Source organism: Monodon monoceros, unplaced genomic scaffold, assembly GCF_005190385.1.
Source record: "Monodon monoceros isolate NGI ecotype Baffin Bay Population unplaced genomic scaffold, NGI_Narwhal_1 Super_Scaffold_10, whole genome shotgun sequence".
NCBI classification, from domain to species: Eukaryota; Metazoa; Chordata; class Mammalia; order Artiodactyla; family Monodontidae; genus Monodon; species Monodon monoceros.
In genome coordinates, this window is record NW_021703766.1 from 7,268,651 (window position 1) to 7,295,610 (window position 26,960).

At 40.7% G+C, this 26,960-nt stretch overlaps 2 protein-coding genes across 6 annotated transcripts in view; one reads left to right on the plus strand and one right to left on the minus strand.

The window, feature by feature from the left end:
* CMC2 (C-X9-C motif containing 2) overlaps window positions 1-26,960 on the plus strand; it is a 38,036-nt gene that overhangs the window by 2,676 nt on the left and 8,400 nt on the right. The window contains exon 1 of one of the 4 annotated variants that reach the window (XM_029212963.1): window positions 20,913-21,058. The exons of the other annotated variants lie outside the window; for them this stretch is intronic. The gene's annotated coding sequence lies outside the window, so the exon portion shown is untranslated. Of the gene's footprint in view, window positions 1-20,912; window positions 21,059-26,960 lie in introns of those variants that run through there. 4 annotated transcript variants of the gene reach the window in all.
* Window positions 164-20,610, minus strand: CENPN (centromere protein N). Of its 2 annotated transcripts, XM_029212916.1 has the most exons (11): window positions 20,538-20,610; window positions 17,816-17,996; window positions 16,515-16,560; window positions 14,617-14,676; window positions 14,240-14,316; window positions 8,089-8,265; window positions 6,196-6,297; window positions 4,850-4,913; window positions 3,212-3,324; window positions 1,058-1,184; window positions 164-793 (listed from the first exon to the last, which is right to left on the minus strand). In XM_029212916.1, exons 1-11 carry the CDS (start codon window positions 20,567-20,569, stop codon window positions 711-713), a joined length of 1,062 nt encoding a protein of 353 aa, XP_029068749.1. In that variant the 5' UTR covers window positions 20,570-20,610; the 3' UTR covers window positions 164-710. The 2 variants fall into 2 exon arrangements, with proteins under 2 accessions (XP_029068749.1, XP_029068757.1); XM_029212924.1 differs by lacking the exon at window positions 6,196-6,297 and having other exon boundaries at window positions 20,538-20,562.

A 26,960-nucleotide genomic window follows, 5' to 3' on the forward strand; every position in this document is an offset into this window, starting at 1 on the left:
AAGCCCCTCACCTTTTAATTTTATCATAATTGTAACATATGTTGTTATAACCCCAAATCCTTTGTGGATCAAGATAGGGAGTAGATTTTAAAGTGTTATTGTAAAAGGACATGCAATTTAGTGATGATCACTGAAGGATTTTCACCACAAGTGACCAATACACCCATTTTTAAATATCTTTATTCACAAACCTGTATATTATCTGTCAGTTCGAATGCCATATGTATGATAAAATAGACGAGAAGTACCATATTTACAATGAAATCATTATTTTATATAGCTGAATCAACTGATAGGCTACCTCCTGCAATAATAACTTAATGGGCCCAATTCTGCCTTTTGAATGGACCAATTTTATGGTTCTTCTGGAAAGTTTCGGGCTGGGTATAGTTTCTTGTTGCTTCTTTCTGTGATCCAAGGCTTAAGAGAAAATCCCTGGAAACCAGCAACTGGAACCAAACCTCTCCAGGATTGAGGAGAGACAGGAGTGAGAGAAATGACATCCTGTCACATCTTAAAGTCCCACAACTGCTATGCTTTGCAGGAGGAGGAAAGAATCAGTCCCAAGAATTATACTGAACATTTCTAAATCATCAACATCAAGGATTAATCTCTAAAACAAGTTTGCAGATAGAAGCTATCCAGCTAGTCATTATAAAATGCATATGCAATACAGTCAAGGATGCTGTGCTTACAAAACCACATACATCTTATTTATCTCTAATTTTAAAATAATTCATTCCCTTATTGGGTATGCAAGTGAGCAATGGAGAAAGTGGTGCATCTGCAATACCTGAAATTAAAAAAAAAAAAAAAAAAGAAAAGAAAAGAAAATGAAAATAATCACAGGGACAACGATTTGAGTCAGTTTAAAAATGACCGAGATTAGAGGGTGGATCATGGACCCCCATTAAGTGAAGCAGAATATGCAAAACAGGGCATGATGGGATAGCAGACTAGAGCCATGAGAAAGCTCGGGGCAATTAGTCAGCAAAGAGAGGGTCGAATGTAGTATGTTGTTAATTCTTCTGGCTGATGAAGTGTCCTGACTACTTACCGGCTGGTGCTAAGGATTTCAGTGCTTCCAGAAGATGGGGGCTAGAGAACTTAACTAGGCACCGGAGGGGTTCTTCTCTCTCAGCCAGGATGCCCCCATTTAGATCACTTTTGAATTTTGTTTCAAGCTGTCAACAGATATATTTTTAAGTGACGATTAAATATATCAGTTGCAATGGCAAAATATAAAGAAATAGGATTATGTATTTCACTAATTCTTGTTATCAAGAAACACAGGGACTAATGGGGGTGGGAACCATTTAATTTGCTAATTGCAAATATTGAGGGCAACCAGTATATCCAACAATATCGCATGCAAAAGGCCAAGCGTGCACAGTGCCTGACACACAGGAGACCTTGCATGTCAGTTCCGCCCTCAGATGCCCTTTACCTGAGCATTAGGTTTGCATTCTTAATGGAAAATGAGCAGTTTTTTGTAATCTGTCATTTCGATGTAAAAATGTCTTGTGTTTTGAGTCACTGCCGCAGTTTAACTTCTTATTATAGAAGATTTAGAAAACATACAAAAGCGAGGAGCACAGTGTAATGAGTCCCCATGTGCATATCACCCAGCTGAAACAATGACTTGTCTTGTTCCATCTATTACCCTGCCTTCCGTTCCCTACTGCCCACCCCCGCTGGATTATTTCCAAGCAAATCCAAGACACCATAGTATCCCACCTGCAAATATTTCAATGTATCTAAAAGAGTCCTAAAAAGGACTCTTTTTCAAAACTTCACCCCCATAACATTACTACACCTAAAAAAATTAATAACAGTTCCTTCATATCATCAAATATATAAGTACTGTTACTTCAGTAGGTACTTGGCTCTTAGATTCTAACTTCATTTTATTTTTTTTAACTTAAAATGATCCTTAAAATTTAGAGACAGAATGCTGAAATATTTAGAGGGTGAGTAATGTCTGCAGTTAATTCAAATGGTTCAGAATAAAGAAAAAGAAAGCAGATGTGGCAAAATGTTAACCATTAGTAAATTTTGAAACAAAGGGGAAATGAATGCTCATTGTAATATTCTTGCATGTTTTCTGAAGGTTTGACATTTTTCAAAATAGAAAACGTAGGGAAAAATTAGTAGCAGGTATGAAAAAATGTATGCCTTGACTTATAGAATAGACCCATTCTAAGATGCGTATAAAGAGAAGTTTTGTGGACTAAATCTTATGTATCCTAGATCAGTGGTTCTCTGTGCAGAATCGGCTAGAGGGCTTGTGAAGACAGCTGTCTGGGACCCACCTCCAGAGTCCGCAATCCAGTAGGACTAGAATGGGGCCAAGAACCTGCCTTTCTTGCCCGTATTCCCAGCTGAGGCTGATTCTGCTGGTCCAGGGACCACACTTTGAGAATGACTTTCTTAAGAGTGTGAGCTGTTTAAAAGAAACGGGTTGAAACCTGCCATTCAGGGAGCATAACTTGAAAGGTGTCAGTCAACTTTTCCCACTAAAAACAAATCAAACCAAACAGGCAGTGGGCCTGAGTGAGCAGATCAATGGTAGACTTAAAGTGTGGTTCGTAGCTGCAGAAGGTTCCTTCTAAGCAGAAAGAATTTTATTGGAAGGTCTGAGGGGAGGAGGGTGTTACGAGTATGAGCATGAGTATTAGATTAGCGTGATCATGATATAAGCCTTGAATTCTTCTAATGGTGGCCATGGGCTTGTCCCGCACCTGGCTTTCCTGGTGGGCAAGCTTCTGTAATGAGCCAGGTTTGCAGGCTGCTGGGTTTTCTCCACGTGATGCCAACTGGGCTTTGTAATGACTTATTTATTCACTCTTTTATTTAATAAGTATTTATGAGCACTGACCATGTGCAAGCATTGTTCTAGGTGTAGGTGGGCTAGAAAGGTATAACCTACCTTTTTTTTTTTCTCAAAAATACAGATCACAGCTGGTTATACATAACTGAATTAATATGAAAGGTGAAATGAAAAGGCAAATTCAAAATTTCCAAAGGTCTCCTTTGCAACAGAGGAACTTACTAAATATGATAAAGAAGTCTATTTTAACTCATAAACTTCTTATACAACATTAAAGTGACAAATGAATAAGAGACAGTTTCTTAGATCTGTTTTCCACTTAGTTTTAGTTCTTTTTAAAAAATCTTGATAAGTTGTAGTTAGTTTATAGCAGTGTCCTACCTTATATTGTGCAAATTCTAGTCTTGGTTGTGGATAGTCTCCAAAAATTTCTTGAGTCACTCTCTGGACCCTCTCTTTTTCTGTTTTGTTTTCATGAATGATCCTTGAATCCACTACAGATGGAAGATTTCAAGAGAAACAGCTGTTATATATTTAATATTATTATAATAATATATATTTCATCCATAAAGTATCATCCTTTCATTCCTAACCTTTCAACTTGCTTGCATAACTTAAAAATAATGTTTACTGTTTCTTCTCGATTGTAATAATTTCTTATTGTTGAAAAGCTGGAAAGTATAGGCTGGTAAGAGAAAATAAAAATCACCCATAATTCCACCACACAGAGATAAGTACTGTTAACATTTTAATCTATTTGTCTAACCCTTTTTTCAGTGAATAAAAAGATATGTATTTTTTAAACTGGGATTATAAAATACACACAATTTTGTATCCTGCTTTCTTTACTTAACATGACATCAATAGCAGTTCCTATGCCATTGGAAAGTCATAAATATGTTTAGTTCATAATGGCTGTACCATTTCATTTTATTGCCAAATCACTGCCAAGAGAGAGGAACATTTTCATTTTTATAAATCTATATTGTACCCCATCACTTTTCTGAACTTTCTGATCTACATTAGTAGTTTCATACTATATTCTCCTGGGTTTTCTAGGAAAGGACTCATGTCACCTGTGAGTAGCAACAGGGTAACAATTCTGATTACAGGCACACCTCAGAGATAAGCGGGTGCAGTTCTATACCACTGCAATAAAGTGAGTCACATGAATTTTTTGGTTTCCCAGTGCATATAAAAGTTATGTTTATATTGTACTGCAGTCTATTAAGTGTGCAACACTATTATGTCTAAAAGGACAATGTACATACCTTATTTAAAAAGTACTTTATTGCTAAAAAATGCTAACCATCATCTGAGCCCTCAGGGAGTTGTAATCTTTTTGCAGTAGTAACATCAAAGATCACTGATCACAGATCACCGTAACAAATATAATAATAATGAAAAAGTTTGAAATATTGTGAGAATTATGGAAATGTGACACAGAGACGTGAAATGAGCAAATGCTGTTGGAAAAATGGCGCTGAGAGATTTGCTCAACGCAGGGTTGCCACAGACCTTCAATTTGTAAATAATGCAATACCTGTGAGATGCAATAAAGTACTCAGGAAGCATTAAGAGCCTGGGCTCCAGACTCAGATTCGGATTTCACTCCTGGCTTTGCCGATTCCTAGCTATGTGATTTTGCCTCACAAGTTACTAAACCTCTCTGAAACCCAGTTTCCTGATGAAAAGAGCTTGTTCATGGGACTGCTGTGAAGAAATAGGAAATGACTCATATAAACACCTTAGTATGGTGCCTGGCACAGAAGAAATGCTCAACAACTGTTAGTTAATTTTTGTTTTTGTTCTGATTATTATTAGATGCCAGTCTAGTAAATTCTAAAAGAGATTATGGTAGCTTAGCTTCCCCACTTCAACAGAAATGTAATTTTCAATTTTCTGAAAACAGTAAATACTTTTGAATCACATCCTGGTACATAAATGTTTTCCTGGGTGACAGAAATCTGAAAAGGAATGTCCTTCCAAATTTCAGTTTTTATCTTAAAACACACATACTATTTATATCTAGCCCAAGGCTTCTTTCTTGTAGAGGTGTAGTAGAGTTGTGAGTTTCAAAGGTCTAGGAAAAAGAAAAAAGAAAAAAGTGAATGTTTTCCTAATTTTATCACCTTGAAGTATAGATATTAATTGCTTTTAATGCACAAAAATATGGCAAATCTTATCTTTAGTTTTTCCCAACACAAAGATTTGAGGCCATTTGCAGACTGAGTTGAGCATTTCTCCTAGAGCGATGTTGGCAGAGAATGCCAGCAACATGGCTGCTTTATTTGAGGAGCTCTGTACCTTGTTAACGTAAAAAATGGATCTGGAAGAAGTATAGCTGGTGAATGCAAAAGCTAGAGGAATCAGAGGCAGCATTTACAATGTGATGTTTCAGCTTTATATATATGTCTTTATAACTGTAAAAAATTTGCTGAGATTCCTTATCGAAAAATAACTTTCCTATTGTAAGTCTGAACCTCTCAGACCCCTTCGCTTACTTTCCCCACTGAAGCCATTGTTTTTATAATTAAGTGTTTGACAATATGAATTTTCCTAGAAATGCAACTGTCATAGGAGAACCATTGATAGCAATTTGGTAGGAGGGTGGTAGGTAAGAGGGAGGGGCTGCTGTGGGAGAAAATCATTATCTAACTTCTTAACGTTAGATTTTTTCCTTAAAGAGTAGCTTGCAGAGAGCCATCACTTCTGTCTACTTAGAACAGATGAAAATACATAAGTATAACATACCTAAGGGCTCAAAGATATACACAGAGCCTTAACAATCCTATAGGAATGTGAACATCTGAGCACACAGATGCCATGCAGAGGAAAAAAAAAAACAGAAAAAAACACCCCTGAGCCTGGGAGCAAGGCCAGATCCGTTCTTATCATCAAAGGGGAACAATGTGTTCAAATAATTTTGACAAATAAATTGTGGGACTTAATAAACCAATGCCTTCTCCTTTACTTCCAACTCCTGTATCACCTGCTTGACTGATGGGACAAAAAATTCTGCTTCTCTCTTGCAGAACAGAATAATATAATCAGCTTCAAAAGACAGTGTCGAGTTACTCTGAAGAGAAAATAAATTCTGATTGGAATAGATGATTTGGAAACGGGGACCTATAACATAGACCCCAATGACTAATGGGCAGTATAAAATACAACGCAACTATAAAAAGATGAGAGAGAAATTATATTGTTTCCTTTCATATTAACTGAAAACTTTCTGCACTTCAGGGATATCTGACGTGATCTCCTATTGCTGGAGGTAGACTTTCCCACCTGCTCAGCTTCTAAATTATGTGTGAAAGAGAAAATGGAGACTTCACTTTAAATAGAGTCACTGATGGGCTCACCTGATTATACTGTTTAAAAACAATAGCCTTAAGAGAGTCCAGATACCGGCTTCTGAGGTCCATTTTCACAATCTGATGGTGTTTGCTAGCAACTGTCAGTGCCTTGAAGTGAAAATTAGCAAGACTATTAGCATTACTGTGTCTATCTCTGTATTTACAATACTTGTTCAGGAAAAAATCCAGAACAATTAAATCTCATGGCCTGTTACTCAGCTTGAAAAACAAAAACAGGGGCTAATGGCATTAAGATTCTCACAAATGTAAGGTCTTTTGTAATACCATTTTTAGAAAAGTGATCCTGTTTATTTTTTTTATTAAAAAAATTTTTATTTTTTAATTCTTGGCCGCACCAAGCAGCATGTGGGATCTTAGTTCCCCAGCCAGGGATCAAATCCGTGCCCCCTGCAGTGGAAGCACAACTCTTAACCACTGGACTGCCAGGGAAATCCCAAAGTGATCCTGTTTAAAGTTAGGAATTATAATAAATGAAATTCAGAGTTAAGAATAAACAGTGAATACTCAAATGTTACCGTTTTTGATTACTAGTCATTAATACTACGATACTGCCATACAAAAATGCAAATATGTATGTACGCTCTAGGACAAATTTTGAAGAAAAAAGTGCAAATTAAATGCAACTTATAAAAGCTTCCCATCGTCTGGGGAAACAAGTTGGAAGACTGAAACAGAATTAATAGAATAAGGTATTTACCTGGAACTAGAGGGTAGAAATAAGTTTGCCTTAAGATACACATTAGAAAAGAACATTAGCTTTTGGGGTGATGTTTAAACTAGGTGGGACAGGGTGGACTCACCTGGCTGTCAGTGGATGGAAAACCACCATTTATTATGGAGGAAGAGACTCCAAATGTAAAGGAGAGTTAAGTGTTAGAAAGAAATAGAAGTGAGCAGCAGTAGCAATCTTTCTGCCATTTCAGTAGACACCAAAGGAATTTAAATGACAAGTCCGCCTGCCTGGAGGACTTGGTGTTCTACTTGGCACTAGAGATGATGCAGCCAGGATGGCAGAGCTGCTTATCTACAATCAGCTCTGGAACCAACTGAAGCACCATTGTAGTTGTGAATGTTAAGACGGTGGAAGCAGCAGCAGTTGCCAGGCTAATTTAGGGATGGCTTATTTGGGGGAAGATGCTAAGAAACCTGTGACACCAAAGGCAGAACCATAAACAGAAGCAGGCTCTGACCAGAGGACCATCTGCTGTTAAAGCACGCTTCTTGTGTACGCAATGTGGGGAAAATGGTTACAAATGAAAATAATGCTCATTAATAAGTAAACGATGAGGTCATGAAAAAGTAGTGAGGTACATTCATATGTAACCTCATTGAAATGTTCTGTTAAGTTAGAAAAAGCAAATTACAGACCCTATGTACCAGTGTGGTTTTTGTAATAAAACACCTTCTGAAAGGAAATAGCAGAACTGTTAAAAGCAGTTATTTTGGGTGAATGGGATTGCGCAGAAGGGTATGGAGTCTTAAAAGACTGTTCAGAGACTTCTATGTTGGTTGGATTTTTACCTTGATTGTGTACTACTTCTCAATTATAAGACAGTAATGAAGAGTTCTAAACCAACGCTTATGCTGTCCTCACTTGTAGAATAATAACGTTTTCTGCTTCTTATTTTAGGAGATAAAGAATTACAGGTGGTATTTTCTTTTTTGGCTGCGCCGTGCAGCATACTGGATCTTAGTTCCCTGACCACAGACTGAACCTGTGCCCCATGCAGTGGAAGCGCGGAGACTTAACCACTGGACCGCCAGGGAAGTCCCCCTACAGGTCGCATTTTATATCAAATGATATTGAGCAGTTTAAACCTACACGGACCTGAGATAAGGATAATACAGCATTATAGCTTATAGTAATTGGTTCCATACCTGACCCAGAAGGGGTAGATTGCTTTTCAGTTGGGAGGAAGAAGTGAAGGCATATGGTGTTTGGGAATAATACACCACGTAAGCAGGTTTGTACTGGTTTGGCTTTCTATACTGTGTTCCCCAGGCAATTCGAATCCATACTGCATTCTCCTCAGCATCTCTGAAGCTGACTGTCACCTTATTTAAAAAAAAAAAAAAGATGTAAGTTTCCTAATTAAAGTCTCATGTGGCACCAACAACAGGTGCTTTTTAGGGGTGAAGGATGTTATTATAATCTTGCACACCGGCTGAGGTCTGGCAGTCTTTTCTCCTACTTTTTTTATTTTTTGGCCATGCTGTGAGGCATGCAGGATCTTAGTTCCCCAGCCAGGGATTGAAGCCATGCCCCCTGCAGTGGAAGCATGGAGTTTTAACCCCTGGACCATCAGGGAAGTCCCTCTCCTACTCTTCATTACAGTGTTTTGGGAAAGTATTTTGTGGTCGTTTTGTAAAGATACATTCGTGCCTTGCAAAGTCTTTTGGAAGGAAAAAATTTTAAATCCTACAAGCAGGATATGACATCAGAAATTTTCAATAATTTCTTGGGCTTTGTCCTGAAAAACTGTAAGAGTTTATGAAGCAAAGCAGCCTCACAAATGAGATATCTTATAAGGAAGCATTTTTAGCATTGAACACAGACCTAGCATGCACTGTAAAGTTTAATAGTAAGATTTCTATGTAGCAATGGGCTTAAAAAAATACTAATCCTAATGCTTTTACGCATTTAGCTCAGGTGCTAAAAATTACCCCAAAGCAAAGTTACATAGCGAGAATATAAGAAATTCTACATGGTTTCCATTTCATGGATAAAATATAGACCTTTCTAAACTTTTAAATATGATTGCCAGTTTCTATGGAATTAATAGCTCACTCCTAGATTATTAGCCCCCCTTGCAGCTCAGACCCTGGAGATACTTGAGACAGGCACACTTGGCTTGCCCACATCCCTGGTTTTTTTTTTTTTTTTCCTGGCTGTGCTGTGCAGCTTGTGGGATCTTAGTTCCCTGACCAGGGATTGAACCCGGGCCCTCGGCAGTGAGAGCGTGGAATTCTAACCACTGGACCACCAGGGAATCCCCTGCCCACATCTCTTTATTTCCTCCCTCTTGTATCTTATTCCTGGTGATCACATGGCTGCTGACATTAGCAAAGAAGGCAGTCACAGTTGTCCCTAAGGATTCTGGATGATTGGTTCCAGGACCCCTCTCAGATACCCCTCTCAGGATACCAAAATCCGAGGATGCTCAAGTCTCATATAAAATGGTGTAGTAATTGCAAATAACCTGTGAGATTCTCCCACATACTTTAAATCATTTCCATGTTACTTATAATACCTAATAGAAAGTAAATGCTATGTAAATAATCATAAGTACAACATGAATGCTATGTAAACAGTTGCTGACCCAAAGCAAATTCAAGTTTTGCTTTTTGGAACTTTCTAGAATTTTTTTTCCCGAATATTTTCAATTTGTGGTTGGTTGAATCCATGGATGTTGAACCCATGTATATGGAGGGCCGACTGTATTTTGACTCTGCCCACTCTTTATCTGGTTGCTTCCCCAAATTTCCTCAGTGTATCAGACAAGGAACCCAAGACAAGGGGCATGGAGGGTACAGAGCAGTCTGACCTTCCCCTAGATGAACAGCACAACCCTCGGCCCCAACAGGCATGCAGTGGACCTCTGCCAGCTCGAATGGAAGAGGACAGGATCTTATTCTGAATAGCCTCTTTGCATCACATTACAAAAGAAAATAAGTGTGTAAAGTCAACATTGAGTGTAGTGTACGGAGGGCACATTTTCGCTAGGAGAAAATTGGTAGCATTCAACGGAGTCAGGTAGTCTCTAGTCTAGAATGAGGATAACTTAAGTGAGGGCTCATGAAGGGACTTAAAGAGGTCTGTGACCTCCTGAATTGGATGCACCATTGGATGGACATGTCTAAAGGTGTGCTTTTCTAGAGAGGTGCTGTGCCACTTATCAAAATGTTCATTAGGGTCTATAGTCCAAAAAAAGGTTAAAAATCAGTAGGCTAAGAGGAAAGGGCGTCCACAGAGTCAGTGTAATCCTGGCCCGGCTGGCCGATGCTCCATCTCACAATCTTAAAGTAAAGAAGATACTCAGATACTTGTAGAGGCACGGCCCAAATATAGATATTTATTATTTTCCCAAGAAACTACCTCAATGGATATCCTCCTGCAATACCTGGGATAAAGCGTTTCACAGAGGAGAGCTCAGATTAATATTGCTCAAGCTTAAACGAGTGCAGCCAAGGGACTTCCCTGGTGGTCCAGTGGTTAAAACTCCGTGCTTCCAATGTGGGGGGCGCGGGTTTGATCCCTGGTCAGGGAACTAAGATCCTACATGCCATGTGGAACAGGCAAAAAATTTAAAAAGAAAAAAATTTAAGATGACATAAACGAGTGTGGCCAAGGGTCCTAAATGGTTTGGCGAAACTGGGACTGTTCTCTTGGCCAGGGTATCCTCCACTAGCCATCAACTGTCAGTAACTGGCCAAGGCCCACAAGCTACTGAACATACGTATGTTTGGCGTCAGAATCAAATGAAGCTTACAATACAAAGAATCACCACATATTTAACACATTAACATACTTAACACAGACCATCATTATTATACTACATGATACAGGCATAGAAAGGGACAAAAAATGTGCTACCTTACGATTGAAGCAGTTTTTAGTTTGTCTCTTCTTTGTAAGTTTTTCCAAGAACTTTGTATTTTGAAGAGTTTTACCTGGTATGATGTGCAGTTAATATCTCTCTCTCTCTCTCTCACACGCACACACACACACACACACATGCACACACACACACACTCACTCACTCACTCTCCACCCATCACTCCGCAGTTAGGCTCCCTGTGTCCTTTCATATCAGCTTCTCTCCCCCATTGGTTCAGGGCAGGAGTTCTTTACCTGAAGTCCATGGTTAGAATTCAGGGCATCTGTGGACTTGATGGGGGAAAAATTTCATCTTTATTTGTACTAATTTCTAACTGAAATTTAGCATCTCCTTCAACTGGAAAGTAGGCATCAAAACAGTGGAATTTTAAGACCCGTTACTTTGTTGTCCATAGAAATCCCAAATACTCTTATCATATTATAATTGTTGCACATGCCTCAAAAATATCATTTACACCTATTAGTACTTTGAAACTAGTTGCTTTTAGACCCATCATGAGATTATTTATTGTGTTAATAAAGAAGCACATGCATTACTTATCACAATTTGCCATTTTAATACCTTAACTGTATTTTTAATACCATTTGTTTCCCCTGTGAGTCTATGGATTTTATTTTATAGCATTTAAATACACTCTTCTGAGAAGTGGTCCATAAGCTTCACTAATAGCCAAAGGGTCCTTGGCACAAAAGGGTTAAGGTGCCTGTCCTAGAGCAGCAGGTGAGTCACTCTTCACTCCTGGGCACCAGGAGGTGCTATTTGTCATGACGTCACCATCATCAGCCTTTGGGAAAGTGGAGTTATCCAGCCACTAGTTAAGTTATGTGGAGGAGGGTGAAGATAAGCCGGGAGTCCTCAGTCAGCTGAGGAAAGGGCTGAGGACACGTGGGCCAGCTCGGAGTAGAGAGACGGGGAGACAGAGAAGACACACGGCCTTTACCTGCTTATCCTCATCTAAAACCTGCAGTATACAAAGCACGTCACTCTCTAGCTGGCCTTTCAAGCAGGACAGATATGATCAGTAAAAAAGCTCCTTTGTCCCCCCAGCCTCCCCTGCTAATGTGCCTGAAATTCATTCAGGAGGCAAAAGCTTTTGGTAGTGATAAGAAAAGAGAAATCTAACAACTGAAATACATGGGCATCAAAGTGGGAGGAAATGTGAGTGTTTCAGACTCTTTTCTCCATGCCTGGTGAGGGCAGTGGCCTGGGGTTAAAAGAACAGAAGTTCCTGGTGCCTAAAACAGGGACAGGAAAGACCATCAAGTGAGAAGGTGCTGGGAGGTAAGATGCAGATAAACTCTGAACTGGACCAGAGAGAGAGAGAGAGAGAGATACGAGTGTTTCTCAAGATGAGTTAGCCAGTCATGTTCAGCTTCACAAGAAGGCTGCTTCCAAAAGGGTCCAAACCACATATCCACAACACTTGTGGAGGGCTGGCCAGGGGTCATGTGGTAATGAGGCTCTTTGTTTAAAAAAAAAAAGCAGGTGCATGTGCCACAGCCACAGTCCAGACAGGACTCTCCTGTAATGTCTGCAAAGTTCATAATTTCATGGTAAGAAGAGTTTTCAAATAATATAATCCAAAATAAGAACTTAGGAGCAAGGTAAAAAAAAGTGCTTGCTTATTCACAGAATTAAAAAAAAAAAGGAGACATACCTTCTCTTGGTTCACAATTTTCTTTGAATTAATTTATAAATTAAATGCAGGGAATTCCCTGGTGGTCCAGTGGTTAGGACTCTGCGCTCTCACTGCTGAGGTCCTGGGTTCAGTCGCTGGTCAGGCAGCTAAGATTCTATAAGCCATGTGGCACAGTCAAAAAATAAATAAATGCACCCCTACTCAAATGGCTGAAGATTTTGTTTTGTTCTGTAAACCTGAGAAAATGTTTCTAAGATTCATCTGGAGAAACAGGACATTTTTGACAAAGGAGAGTAATTGGGGATAGGGGCCGGGTTGACTTGTCTTAAGGGTTATTGAAATGTTTTAAAAAATACAGCGATTAAAGGAATGGGGAGTTTGCTCCAGGCAAGTGGCCCTCCTGATACCAAATCCAGAAGCAGGCAGAGCAGCCTACATGGTAACTGGCAGGACCGCTCTGAGTGGTCTCCCTGCAGGGGCAGAGCCGGTCCTGGAGGAACAGACCAGAGTAGGTGCTGCCTGCAGGCAGCTGCTCTCACTCAGGCTAAGGCCCTGCTCCTGCTGGAGGAAAGTGAAGGGGGTGGTGAGGAGGGGCCAGTGAGATTGCTTCCACGTGTGGGACACATCCGGAGCAAGAAGAAATATTTCCCTCCAAGAGTCTTGTGGCAGAAAGAACAGAGCTTGAGGATGAGCCTGGGGAAAGGATGTACTTTTACTGAGACCTGAGCACACTTATAAGCAGTAGAGTAGGAATCAGAAGAGGCAAGAGATTAAGGATGCAAGAGAACAGAGGAAAATAAAGCAGGTATGTTGGATGAGGACATAGGAGATGGATTCACAGCACACACAGAGGGTCATTATAAGAAAGGAGATGAGGGAATATGTTCGGTGACAGGTGGGTAAGTAGAAAGCAGGACCATTTAGAGACAGGATGAGGTAAGGGGATGGAGAGGCAGGTCAAGGAGTTTATCAGAGAAGAGGGAACACCGCTATGCCAGAGAGGACGGGCAGTGCACAGCGAATGGGACAGGGTTTGGCATGTCTTTATATGCAAGGACTAAGGCAGAGTAAGGTGGAAAGGGAATGAAGGAGGGGAGGCTGTTAAAAAGTGACCACCTCAGGACCTACTGCATATCACAGGGAACTTGGCTCAACATTCTGTAATAACCTAAATGGGAAAAGAATTTGAAAAAGAATGGATACTTGTATGGGTATAACTGAATCACTTTCCTGTATGCCTGTAACACATCACTGTTAATCAACTATATCCAATATAAAAAAAAAAAAAAAAAGCAATCATCTCAACCTAGGATAAGATGTTGAGGTGGTACCTGTGGAAACGGACTGGCAGCTGAGGACTCTTCTGTGCTCTCGAGCTACCCTAACGTTGTGACCACGAGCCACCTAGGGCCATTTAACTAAAATTCATTACAGTTAAACATGACGAACATTTTAGTTTCTCAGTCACACCAGCCACATGTGGCTACTAGCTGGGTCTTGGACGGTGCTGATCTAGAACAGTTCCATCGTTGTACAGTCCTACCGGGCAGTGCTGCTCTTGAGAAAGAAGCAGTGCCCCTGAATTGAGAGGTAAGGGGAGAGGAAAGTTTTTACACCGAGTAGAGTTTGTCTTTGATATGGAATAGAACAGTATGGAATATTACTAACTGAAATTCTTACAAATTGAAAAAAAGAATGTAGTAGCGAATTTTAAGTGCACAGATGCCATGAAATTGAATTTTATGGAAATTCAGATAAATTTTATTCTTACATTTTTTAATGCTCTCTTAAGAATTTTCTTGAATGAACTTTTGAATTGTTCCATATCAAAAAGGTCAGTGTCTTCACCTGTCAAAATGAAAAGAAAAATCAAGAAGAATCAAGGGAGCTACAGTGTCTTCAATACATTTACAAAGATCCTGAAGATAAGCATTTGGTGTAACCTCAAAGAGCAGTAATGATCAAATCACACAAACGCTGCTGGTACCCCTGACAGAGCGTCACCAGATATATTTCTCATTTTTCTATACATGAGTAATAATCACCGCATTTGGAAAGAAAAGAGACTTAAGAGGAACAAACTGCTACTCATTTTTAAATTGCCAAAACATCAAATACAAGTGTTCAGTTAAAAATGGAAAACATTACCTGGTCCTTTACTCATCTGAAAAACATCCCAAACTTTCTGATGCCGATGAAATTGAGTATCTGAGACAGGGAGGAAGAGCTTATTACTATCATATCAAGAGAACTTTCGAGTAACTATCATATCAGAGAACTTTCAACTTATAAATACATATTTTTAATAATGTGAAAGTGGAGAAAATTAACAGTAATTTACAAATTAAGTTATACAGATCTTTATTCAAAATATAAATTTTAAATGGATTAAATTTACTCCAGACAAATAAAACAAGTCATAAAGAATTACTCAACATAGTAGAGATTTAGCATTTATTCTTAGACCATTTATTCTGTCCACACAGGTCTACCCCACAGACTGCTGCATCTATGCGGCAAGCCAGGGATGATGTGCTCCTGGAACTGGTGTTTCTATCGGCTTTCCTTAGTCTGGAGCACTCTTCTCCTAGCTCGTTGCACATCTCATTCTGGTCTCTACTAAAATGCCACAGTGTAGAATGGCCTACCCTGAACACCCTACCAAAATCGACCCCCCATCCCGCCCTGCTTTAGTTTCCATCATAGTACTTACCATTACCTGACATTACAGCATACATTTAGATGTTCATTTTTACACTGCTTGTACCTGTGGGATATTGGACTGAGTCTTGTTCACTGCTGTAGTCCCAGCATCTAGCCACTGGCTGGCATTAAACATATATTTGATGAATGAATGTATGATATAGAAGACACCCTCTAGGAGTTACAAACTTAAGAGTATCTTGGAGTAAAAATGGGCCTAGGAAGTTACTGAGTTCAGTCGCAACACATTGTCATCCTGGCTTTACTCTATCCCTGCGCTGACCTCGGTCTGCATCCCTGTGTCTTTGGACCTAGGACCAAGGTGCTCTGCACCCCATAAGAGGGGCTGTTGGCCCCAATACTCAAGGGCATCAACCTGCTGTGCCTTTGTCTTATTACTTTTCTTGTCCTGTGTCTTTTGTTTTTTCTTTTTTTGGTGCCTTGGCATCCTTGTCTCCCCATCCCACCCCATTTATGGCGATGGCCTGACAATTCTTGATTATCCAGTTCTGTCCAAAACAGGTGTAATCAGGTATAATGTGATGCCTGCCCTGAAAGATAGCATCCAAAGGGTTTTGTTTCTTTCCGGTATTTTCTTCCTTGGTTCTCTGTTTCAGAGTTCAGATGGCCTGCTAAATGATCTTTGAATAAGGTTGCTGTCGTAATAATGGAGATTAAAAACTTTTTGTCGTTAATGATTCTTTTAAACACCGTGTAGAAGTTCATGATAAATGGCAAGGACTTAAATACAAATGCAGATATTTCCTCAAATAGAACACATGCTAGACTAATCCATGATATTTGTGACAACCTTGGTCCATCTCTAGTGTCTCCTATCTTAGCCGGGGGCCCAATTTCCTTCTAGTTGCACATGCAGACCCCAGAGCCATGTGTGCCTCTCCCACTTAGTGCCCCCATGACCACTCTATGTGCAAGTACGGTCACTGTTAATCCTTACGTTCCTTACAGGCTGCACTGTAATTAGAACACATTCGCAGACATCTGCTTTCAAATTCTGTTAATAATAATACAAAGCCTAACAACCACTAACTGTGCTTATTGTATGCCAGTTACTGTGCTAAGGGCTTTTCAAGTCTTGTCTTATTTAACCCTCATAACAATCCTGTGAAGTAGAAGCTGTTATTATGTCCATTTTACTTAGGAAAAGTCTGAGGCTTAAAAAAAGGTCGTGTGACTTGGCAAAGGACACAAGACTGGTAAGTGACAGAGCTGAAATATGAAACCAGGTCAACTTGACTCTAGAATCTGAGCCGTTATATACAAAACTGCCTCTCTGATGAAATTGGACTGGCTAAGCGTAAATACAAATCACCAAAACTTACAAATGATGTCCAAAAGGGCTGCATCATTGAGACTTGCACGATTCTCCTGAAAGAGAATATACCATTTTTAGTAATCGTGGTGATAGGTGTGGTTCTACCCCATCTACAGCACATTTTAGGATTGCTTAGAGCAGATGAGGGCCCTCTCAGTACTTTACTGACAACCTGTCTCCCATCTATGCTCTTCTGTTAAGTAACACATACACCTTCTGATTCGTGTCTCATTACAGGTTCTCACAACTGTTCTCCCCCGATCTAATCCTCATTTATCACTTTTAACTTTTTTTTTTTTTTTTAATCTATGGTATCCGTCTAGATTTCCTCTATCCCAGGTTTTCTCAACCAGGTGCTAGTGACATTTTGAGTCAGATAAATCTGTGTTGTAGAAGCTGTCCTAGGATGTAAAGGAGCATTCCTGGCCTCTACCCACTGGAAGCCAGCAGCACCCCAATCCCACAGTTTTGACACCCAAAAACATCTCCAGACATTGTGTCCTCTGGGAGACAAAATCATCCCAGCTGAGAACCACTGCTCTATACACACACATTTATATGTTTGCATATTATATAGTTTCTTTCAGTGTTACACAGAAAGATCTAGTTTATTCTTTTTAATGGTTAAGGAATATTTTATGTGGACATATTATTTATCTAATCTCCTAAGTATAGTTGTTTCCAATTTTTTTGTGTGTAAACAATGCTAGTTAACATCTTTATATATAGATATTTACATATCTATAACTAGGTATATAAATGTTTATCAATTATGATATTACATATACCTCCTTTTTAAAATTATGTTTTCCATATATGTAAATTTCAAAGTGGAATTGCTGGGTCATAAAGTATATTTATTTAAAAATGAATGAGGAGGAGCTTTCCTGGTGGCGCAGTGGTTAAGAATCCACCTGCCAATGCAGGGGACACGGGTTCGAGCCCTGGTCCGGGAGGATCCCACATGCCGTGGAGCAACTAAGCCCGTGCGCCACAACCACTGAGCCTGCGTTCTAGAGTCCGTGCTCCGCAACAAGAGAAGCCACCGCACTGAGAAGCCTGTGCACCGCAATGAAGAGTAGCCCTCGCTCGCCGCAACTAGAGAAAGCCCGCGCGCAGCAACGAAGACCCAACGCAGACAAAAGTAAATTAAAAAAAAAATTAGTTCATTTTCCGCTATCGTGGTACGTAGCCCTCCTAACTTCACAGCCTAGCAGCTACCTTACATCTCTTTCGGACTAAAGAAAGGAAAGAAAAAAACCAAAGGGTAGCATCATGTTCAAGGTTAATCATTTTGAACACTGTTACCTCACAAAGCAGAACCAAGTCCTGAACAAGAGATTCCTTTCTTTGCCGGAAGTTTACAGTCTGCAGTTGATTTTCAGACAAAAAATTCCAGGTTTTTAGTATTGTCATCATTTCAGTCAATGGGATTTTCAAGATGGTCCTCCTGAAAAACTCGGAAACAGTTTCATCCATCTCTTTGGCACTTTCGTAAAGACAAAACCAAGAACAGCACGATAAAGTATTAACCAAACACAAAAGTGTAACTTAGTGAATTTTCAGCATGATATTTTTAGCCAGAATTTTGATTTGTAGGTCAAGTACCCAAATGTTTACCATTTTTCAGGCGCTCTGCGAACAGTGTTCCAACAGGAGGATTAAACTATTTTCTCCTTAAGTGTACATTTAAATATGTTTTAGAGTTTTTAAAAATTAGTGCTCTCCCTCCTTTCCTGGCTAGAGTGTTTTGATCTTTTGATGGCAATGACATGTGAATCATTCACTCATTTACTGATTCATGTATCAAATTATTGAGCACCTGTGTGTGCCAGGCACTTTTCTAGGCACTGGGGATAGATACAGCTTTAACCAAAAAGACAAAAATCCCTGCCAATATGGAGCGTCCTTTCTAGTTGGGAGAGACAGGCAACAGGAAAATCACAAAAAATGTTAAAAGTGATAAGTGCTGAGGAGAAAACGGAGCGGTGTTAGGAAGCAGTGAAAGTGGAGCAGGCTGGCAATGGGTGGTGGGGATGGAGAGCAGGCCTCAGAGAGAAGGTGACATTTGAGCCAATCCTTGGGGGAGGGAGAGTGAGCCATGGGGCTAGCTGGTGGAGAAGCTTTCCAGGCAGATGGAACAGCAAGTGCAAAAGCCTCGGGGTCTTCAAGGGACAGGGAGAAGGAGGCCTCCAGAGAGGTCAGAGTGGTGAGTGAAAAGGCACAGAGGAGGAGGTGAGGTCAGAGATCATGAAGGGCTGCGTTTATGACTAGAGGCAGAAGTCTGTCAATCTCACCTGCTTCCACCACGACTATGGGATTTCCAAGGGCAAATAGAGGAGATTCCCCTAAAAGAATCCTGGCTGCGACGTATTTCTACCATTTAAGTGTTGAACACGGCATACATTTTATTACCATCACCCACTTCTGAAAATATATGGTTAGTTGAATATATTGCGTTGCCCAAAAAGTTCGTGCGGGTTTTTCTGTAACATCTTATGGCAAAACTCGCACGAACTTTTTGGCCAACCCAATACTTTGAAAAGATACTAAAAACAATAGTTAAAAATAAAGAGGAATGATTAGTTCTTTAGAGAGAAAAATAATTGAATTAAGAATGTGGGAGCAGCATGAGGATCATGAAAATTGAGCCTGACTCATTTCCTTGTCCATATGCAGGACCCACCTGCCTTAATGTCAGGACTGAAATCCTCACCATGGTCCACAAGGCCCTGCGTTGTCTGGTTCCTGCCTTCCTGTCATCTACCACTCTCTCCTTGGCTTTCTGAGCTCCAGCTACACTGCCCTTCTAGTTTCTCTATTACAAGAGGATCCCTTCAGCTAAGGGCCATTGCATCTGCGGTGACCCCTGCTTAGAAGGTTCTTCTGCACATATTCACATGACTCTTGTAATTCAGGTCTCAGCCATGCTTCTTCACAGAGAGACTTACCCTGACCACCCAATCTAGTTATTTCCCCACCTTGTCTTTACAGAACTATCTGAAATTATCTTGCTTATTGCTTTATTGCATTAAATATTTGATTAAACTTCACTAGGGCAGGAACTATGTTTGTCTTATTCATAGCTGCATTCCTAGAATCTAGAACAGTGTCAGCCCAAGAACTGTCTAGTGGAAATACTTGTGGAATGAAGTCTTAGAGACTCTCCTGAAGCAGCCGTGTCTGAGGAGGTAAACAACCTGGGAAGGATTAGGGTCCAACAGTCGGTGACAATATCAAGCCAACGTCTCCCATCAAAAACACTGGAGATGGCGGTTGTTAAAATGCAGATTCCTGGGCTCCAACGATTTAAACTGGGGGTGGGGTGGGGGACCGAGAAGGGCTTGAGATTTTTGCATTTTAAGACTAAGAGTCTTAATTCCCGCTAAACTTTGGGAATGCCATTCTAAAGAATTCTGGTAGAAAGAGTCCACAGAATCTCATCAATAAAGTTGGAAAACCCTTGAATAAACTCTTCTGATTCCCTGTGATTAGCTAACTTCTTTCTACATCTGAGCGCTTAGCACAGTGCTTGGCTTGGTGCTCGAGATATAACAGCTGAATGAACGCATGACAAAAAAGGTCCCTTTTAAGTAACTTTCCTGGAAATCTGCACAGCCTAAGAGCTGCCACAAGGAGCAGCAGGAGTAATGCGAGAGGCTGCAAAGACTAAAAAGGACGGACGCCAAGGTTAACCAAAAACAAGAACACTCAACTCTGGGGAAAGCAGCAACCCAGGGCTGGGATAGTTTAGCCGGTGACAGCTCGGCGCGGCTCCAGCGTGACGCAGGCCCTACGTGAGGCCCCGCCCCACCACGGGCGGATGTGACGTCACGGCCCAGCGTCATCGCCCTCCTCACCTCAGCCTCAACTGTAGTCCCCAGCCTCCGGCCCGAGAGCAAGGGCCAATCCCACACCTTGGGACTTGCGGCAGTCGCGAAAGAGTCGCCTCAGAGGCGTGGGACGTGGCTTCTTCAAGGCTTCCGCCACGCTCGGGGGCCCGATGCCATGCCGCCAGGGGTCCTCTTACCGTACCACATCGCCGGCCGGCTCTCTCCTCATCAGCTGTTCCCGCCTGCTGCACCTTCAAAGCCACCAATTGCAGTTCCCGCCGCCCTGGAGCCCCGCCCGGCGGAGCCAAAACTTTGGACTGTACCCTCGGCACAGGGGACCGTGTGGGGAGAGCGACGGAAGTGAAACTCTCCGAGTCCCCGCCTCACTCTTCTTAGCAGAGAATATTGTTTGAATGCTTTAATCTCAGCCACGAAGTCTGGCTCGTCGGTTCGACTTAAAGTTCAGGCTCTACCGCGCCTTCGCGGACTCGCTCGCTCTCCCCCTACAGCGCCAGAAAATGGGCCTGTCCAGGCCGGATGGCGCATGCGCATCGGGCGGCGAGCGGTGGGGGCTGGCCGCGCGGGGTCAGGCGTGGAGGGCGCGGAACCTTCGCCACCCGGAGCTGTTCGGGTTCCGGCGCCCTGGCCGCCGGCTTTTGGGTGTAGAGTCTTCGCCGGTGAATACCGCTTCCGCTCTCCGGGTGTGGCCGCCAGTCGGGTGAGTCTCGGGGGTCCGGGCCGTTCCGAGGAGCGCTCTCTTCGTGGCCGAGGTGTGAGGGGAGGCCGCGGGACACTCACCTGTCCCCCCTCAGGTCCCAAACTCGCGCGCCCCGCTGTGTGCCATCCTGCCGGGACTTCGCGCCCGCTTGGGGGGTTGGGACCACTGCGCTGGGTGTTGCCGGGGCGTTGGAGTCGCCCTGAGCTCCCCGCCCTCGGGCATTCTCTGGGACGCGCGCTGGTAGTTGAGAGCCGGCTTCGGTGTAGACCTTCACTGCCTGCGGGAATCGGCCCCGCCGCCGCTCTCGAGCCTGTGACCTTGGGCGAGCTCCTCCTCACCCCGAGCGTCAGCCTCCTCGCCTGTGAAGTGGGTATAACCCAGCGCCTCGGTTGTGAGAAGGGAAGCCCTGAGCACCGTGTCTGACGCGGTGAGCGCTCAGTACGTTGTGTGATGATTACTGTTACTGGGTATCCAGGCGTTTAGGATTTGCTTGTGGTAGGTGGGAGCCTGTTAGGGCGCATCTCAGCTTCAGAGAAAGTTCCCACCAATCCGTCTTGCGTTGCGAGAATCCAGTGAGATCACCCTCAGTACGCTTTTCAAGGAAAGTGACATTCAAATCTCGTTTATTGGGTTTCAAGATTACTGAGCTTGGCGTTTCACAGTAAGTGGTTTATGAAGAGTCTTCAGTAAATCCGAGTTCTGGAAGCCTTCATTTGAAGACGTAAATGCGTAAAAGAAGTTTGCGCTGGCAAAGGAATTCTGTTGTGACACCCCTTGTGTCTCCTTTTCTATCCACACAGGCTTCTGCACTTGTTTGGTTGATTTAAAGTGACCCTCATTTCCCACCTTTTTAAAAAAATAACTATGTCGATGTCTGAATCAATTCTCAAACCCATGGTAATCCTATATTCAACGTTCAGTAAACATTTATTGGACATTTACTATGTGCATTTAGGGGAATGTCCCTTCCCTCACTAGCCTGTGTGTTCGTTGAAGTTCATGGACTAATTTTTTTTCCTCTGAAATTCAAGTGATCTGACAGAGTGCTCAGCAGCAAGTAAGTGCTGGTAAATATTAGTTCAGGGAAAGCTGCACCTGGGCCCATTCCTTAAGAAATTATGTGGGTTGCTCTCAGTAGCAGTGGGGCATGGTCTATACTCTGGGAGCACTTGTCACTCAAAAGCACCTGTTTAGATTTGGTGACTTTGCAGCTGTGATAAGTAAAAGTGGGTAGGGTAGGGAGTCCCCTGCTATGTCTGCTACCTCTACTGAATATGGTGCAGTTTGAAGTAGAGAAACACTCACTTAACTAATTCCGGTGCTTTCTGAAATTAGACTTTAAAAAAATATCTTTTAGAAAGCATTAACTCTTATTTTATCATTTTTCCTGGAGAACAGATTCTTCAGACTCTGAACAAGAGCTTTTCTGGGCTTGTTTTAAAATGACATTAGAAATTATAACTGTAGTGTAAATTTCTTTCTGGTGGGGCCACACAATAGCAAAATCTTTCTAAAGAAAGCCTAAGTGGCATTAAAATATAGGGTTTCCCCCTTGTGATCATAGTTCTGCTGAAATGTGTTATTAGAATGCTTCCTCCCTTTTCTTCCCTAGTTAATGTATTTCTTACTCTTGGTTTTTTTATTTTCTAAAATTGTGCCACCTGGTGGTTGAAGTCTTCTGACTATCATAGAATACTCGTTAGAAAAATTTTACCTCAGGGTCTTGGTAGAATAAGGTGAAGCAGTGAATAAAATAAGACTATAGTTTTTATATCTTTAGTGAGGGCACCCTACTGCTTAAACCCTTCCAGCTTACCTCCAAGTAAAAGTTACAGTTGCTTTGCAGGGGCCTATTAGCCAGTTATCAAAATATCAAATTGTCACAGATGAACATTTTTAAGAGTTTAAGTGGACTGTTGTGGTATCAGTGTGTGCATACCTGAGGAGGTGGATGGGATTGGCATGGGGAAGGAAGAGTTGTAGCTGTGACAAGTAAACCGTTCTGATGGTTTCAAAATGCCAGTGTAAAAGTGGGACTGAAGTTTTGTGTTTAACTAAGTACTAACAGTTTGAATGGAACGTATCCCTGTCTTTCTCACTGCAAATACCCGTACACAAAGTCTTGTCACCAATGAACACTCCCTTCACCTTTGCTTCAATAGTGCGGCTGATGTTCATAATTACCTTGGTGCTGCCTTTTGAGATTGTTTTCTGTGTTATCAGTAGTAACAAGCGTTTATCCCTTGAGGGCAAATTTTATTTTTGGCAATGGCTTAAATTTAATTGTGAACTTAGATTTGAGAAGAAAGGTAAGGATGCAACGTAAGAATATACTCTGTAACATCCTTAATTAACTTAGCCAGTCTCTTGGGCACATTAGGACAGATAAATGAGAAGTTCACACAGCAGCCTGTTTCATTGTTGGACAGCTCCAGGAAGATGACAACTGCCTCTGTAACTGGCACACTTTGGTTTCCAGTCCTGTCCTTGGACATATCTCAGAGTCAGTTCAGTTCAGCCTTTCCCATCAGGTGACAGGGCATTTCAGATATACTAATAATACTTTACCTTTGTCGCACTCACTCTTCACTATTTCAGATACTCTCACATATGTTATTTTAAACCTCATGATATAGGTCAAGAGCTAATTCCATTTTATGGAAGAAGAGACTTAGGTCTCAGATTAAGTTAGCCAAAGTGATATAACTTGTGAATAGCTGTGTCCACAGCCTTTGCCTTCAGACCCACATCTTCTACCTTCAAATCCATTACTTGTCATACTTAACCAGGCTGTTCTTTTTATCTGTCTCCTCTGTTGTGGGTTTCCCTAAGTTAGTAAATATTCCCAATTTCATGAATGGCTTCCTGTTTAAACCTAGTGTCAGAGCCATCTCCATCCTGAGCATTCCTCCCGGGGGTACTCAGATTGTCAGTATTCTGGACATGGCTGATCAGGACAAACACAATACTTTTCTTTTTCTTGATGTAGACAGATCCTCTATTTCTAATAATATAGGATAATATTACATTGACTTCTTTGAACCTAGGCCTAGAATTAGTCCCTGTTGAAGTTGTAGCTAACCAGAGGTTCTTTGGGAAATAATTTTTTTCTATCTGAATTTATTTCATTCACAAACTGCTGGGAAGGCATGTCTTTCCTATTTTGAATGCGGGAAAAATCTGTCACGGTGGGAGATTACGTTGGGTAGTAACTCTGTCACTTACTGTGTGACCTGGGGCTTAGTTTTGCTATGAAAATATGAGTAATGCGTATTTTGACCTACAAAAAAGCTCTTTCTTATGGTTCAACTGAACTTAAAAAGGTACCTACTTCCTCCGGTTATTGGGAGGATTATAAGACTTGCGCCTGCAGGTGGTTAAGTGTTCAAGAAATTATTTTCTACTCTAATAACGTGGATATATTCTTATGGCTTTGATGAAATTTTAAAAATAAGCATATGCAATATATATTTAGCTTTTATTCAATTCATAAAACGTTACTTTGAGTTACAATAGTGTTAATAGAATAAGCTTTTAAAGATGAATACTGGAGGGTGTCAGCACTCATTTAAATGTGCTCTAAGAACAATGCCATTGTTGTAGAGTTATGTTCTGTATATTACACCCAAGAGTACAGCAGTGCATCTGCATATACACCAACAGTTAGCCAAAGCCAGTAGATAGAAGGAAAGGGGAAGAAGAGAATATCTAACTAAAAAGATAGGGTGGAGGCAAGAGGGGAATGATTGATAAAGCAAGGAATTTGTTAGATAAGGGATAGGTAAGTGTTTAGAGCTTTAGGTTAAGTCACAGCTTTCACCAAGAAGACTAGGAAAAGGAAACTATATGAAACCATTTTCTTGTTTGACACAATCACCTAGGATAAGTAGGTAGACAGGAAGACATTTCATTGGCACCATGACTGGGTCTACAGTAATGTACATGTTTGAAGTAAACTTTTGTGGAGGGAGGAAAAATATGTATCATGATATACATTTACGCTTATATACAAGGTGCATGTGTGTATTTATCTCAGCAGCCAAGTGTGTTCTTAAGTTTTACCTTACCAATGAGAGAGGTCATTTCAGTACATCAGAAGCTTGTTTCTGAACTGTAAAAAGCACACATTTGAGGGCTGGGTGATAGAAATATGCAAGAATATTTTGTCAAATATATTTACAGAATAAAATGTTAACGGCATTTTCTAGGTGACTAAACCAGTGTACATCTCCCTTCAGAAAAAATAAGCAAGGCAGAAGTAGGATAACTAATATATACATAAGTGTAGGTATATAATACTGGTATATTAGATGACTTAAATTGCTGGACTGTATGAGACCTCATTTTTCTGAGGCAAAATTTTTATATCATTGAAAAGACTTTGTCATCAGTGACAGGCAAACAGAACTTGAACTTGGCTGCATTTCCAGTTTCCATTTCAAATACTCAAATACTTACTTGGCACAGCGGCCTGATTTGTGATCTTTAGCTGTGGTGTGTGTGTGTGTGTGTGTGTATGTGTGTGTGTTTAGTAGTTACTCAGTGGAACGGTGATCTTCTGATATTTTTATCACTTGAAATCTGAAATAGGTATATTATAATTCTCTGCAATTATTTGTTTAGTCATTTTTAAGGATTTTATTTGTCGGGAGTGGGACGTTGATGGGCAGTTTGAATTTCTTGGAACTTTTTTTGACAGCTTTATTAAGGTATAATTTACATACCATAGAATTCGCTCACTCTAAGTGAATTCAGTGATTTTAGTAAGCTTCTACAGTTGTGCAGCCATTACCACAATCCTATTTTAGAACATTTTCGTCCCCCAAAGTTTTCTTTGTGCCATTTGCATATTAATCCCCACTCTCACCTTTGGGCCTAGGCGTTGATCAGCTTTTTGTTTCTACAAATTTGCCTTTTTTAGACATTGCATATAAATGGACTCACACATTCCAGTGTTTTGAATATGGCTTATTTCATTTAATTTAGTGCTTTTGAGGTTCCTCCATGTTGGCACATGTATAAGTTCATTCTTTTTAATTGCTAGGTAGTATCCCATTGTATAGATATACTGATTTGTTTATCCATTACTTGATTATTAGACATTTGGATTGTTTCCAATATTGACTATTTTTAATAATGCTATGAACATTCACATATACGTCTTTGTGGGGATATATGTTTTCATTTCTCTTGGGTGTGGTCTTAGGAGTGCAGTTTCCAGGTCATATGTTAAGTTTGTGTTTAACTTCTTTAGAAACTGCCAAATTGTTTTCCAAAGTGTCTGTACTATTTAGCGTTCCTAGGTGCAATGAGTAAGGTCCCTTTCCTCTACATCCTAACCGGTGCTTGGTATCGTCTGATTTTGTGATTATAGCTATTCTGGTGGATGTGTAGTAATCTTTTCTGAGTTAAAAAGAATAGGTTTAAGAAAAGAATAGGTGAATAGTGCTGCATAAATATAGCAAAACCTGAAAATGACGTTTTATCTTAGACCTTGGCTGCTAATTTTCTTCTTTGTGAAATGAAGCAATTAAACTTAATTTCAGGGATTTTAGGTTCTTGTTTTCATTGTAATAATTGCATTTTATGAGTATATATGCTAAATTTGAGAAAAAAATTTCCACATCTGCTTCTTGTTTCTCTTCATGGTTTAGTTAGATTTTCTCAGCCAGATGTTAGTTAGGAAGAAAACAGTCTACATTAATTCACACTGATGTGAGACTGACTAATGGCCCTTTAACCCTTATACATGTAAAAAGGATTAATAGGCCAGTTCTCGTCATTGGTAGAATTTCATCGGAACAAAATAAGTTGTAATCAATTTCAGGAATGTGGGAAAAGTAATTGAAGGCACACTTATTAATATAGGCAAGCTGTTTCTGCTTGAGCACCTATTTCCAGG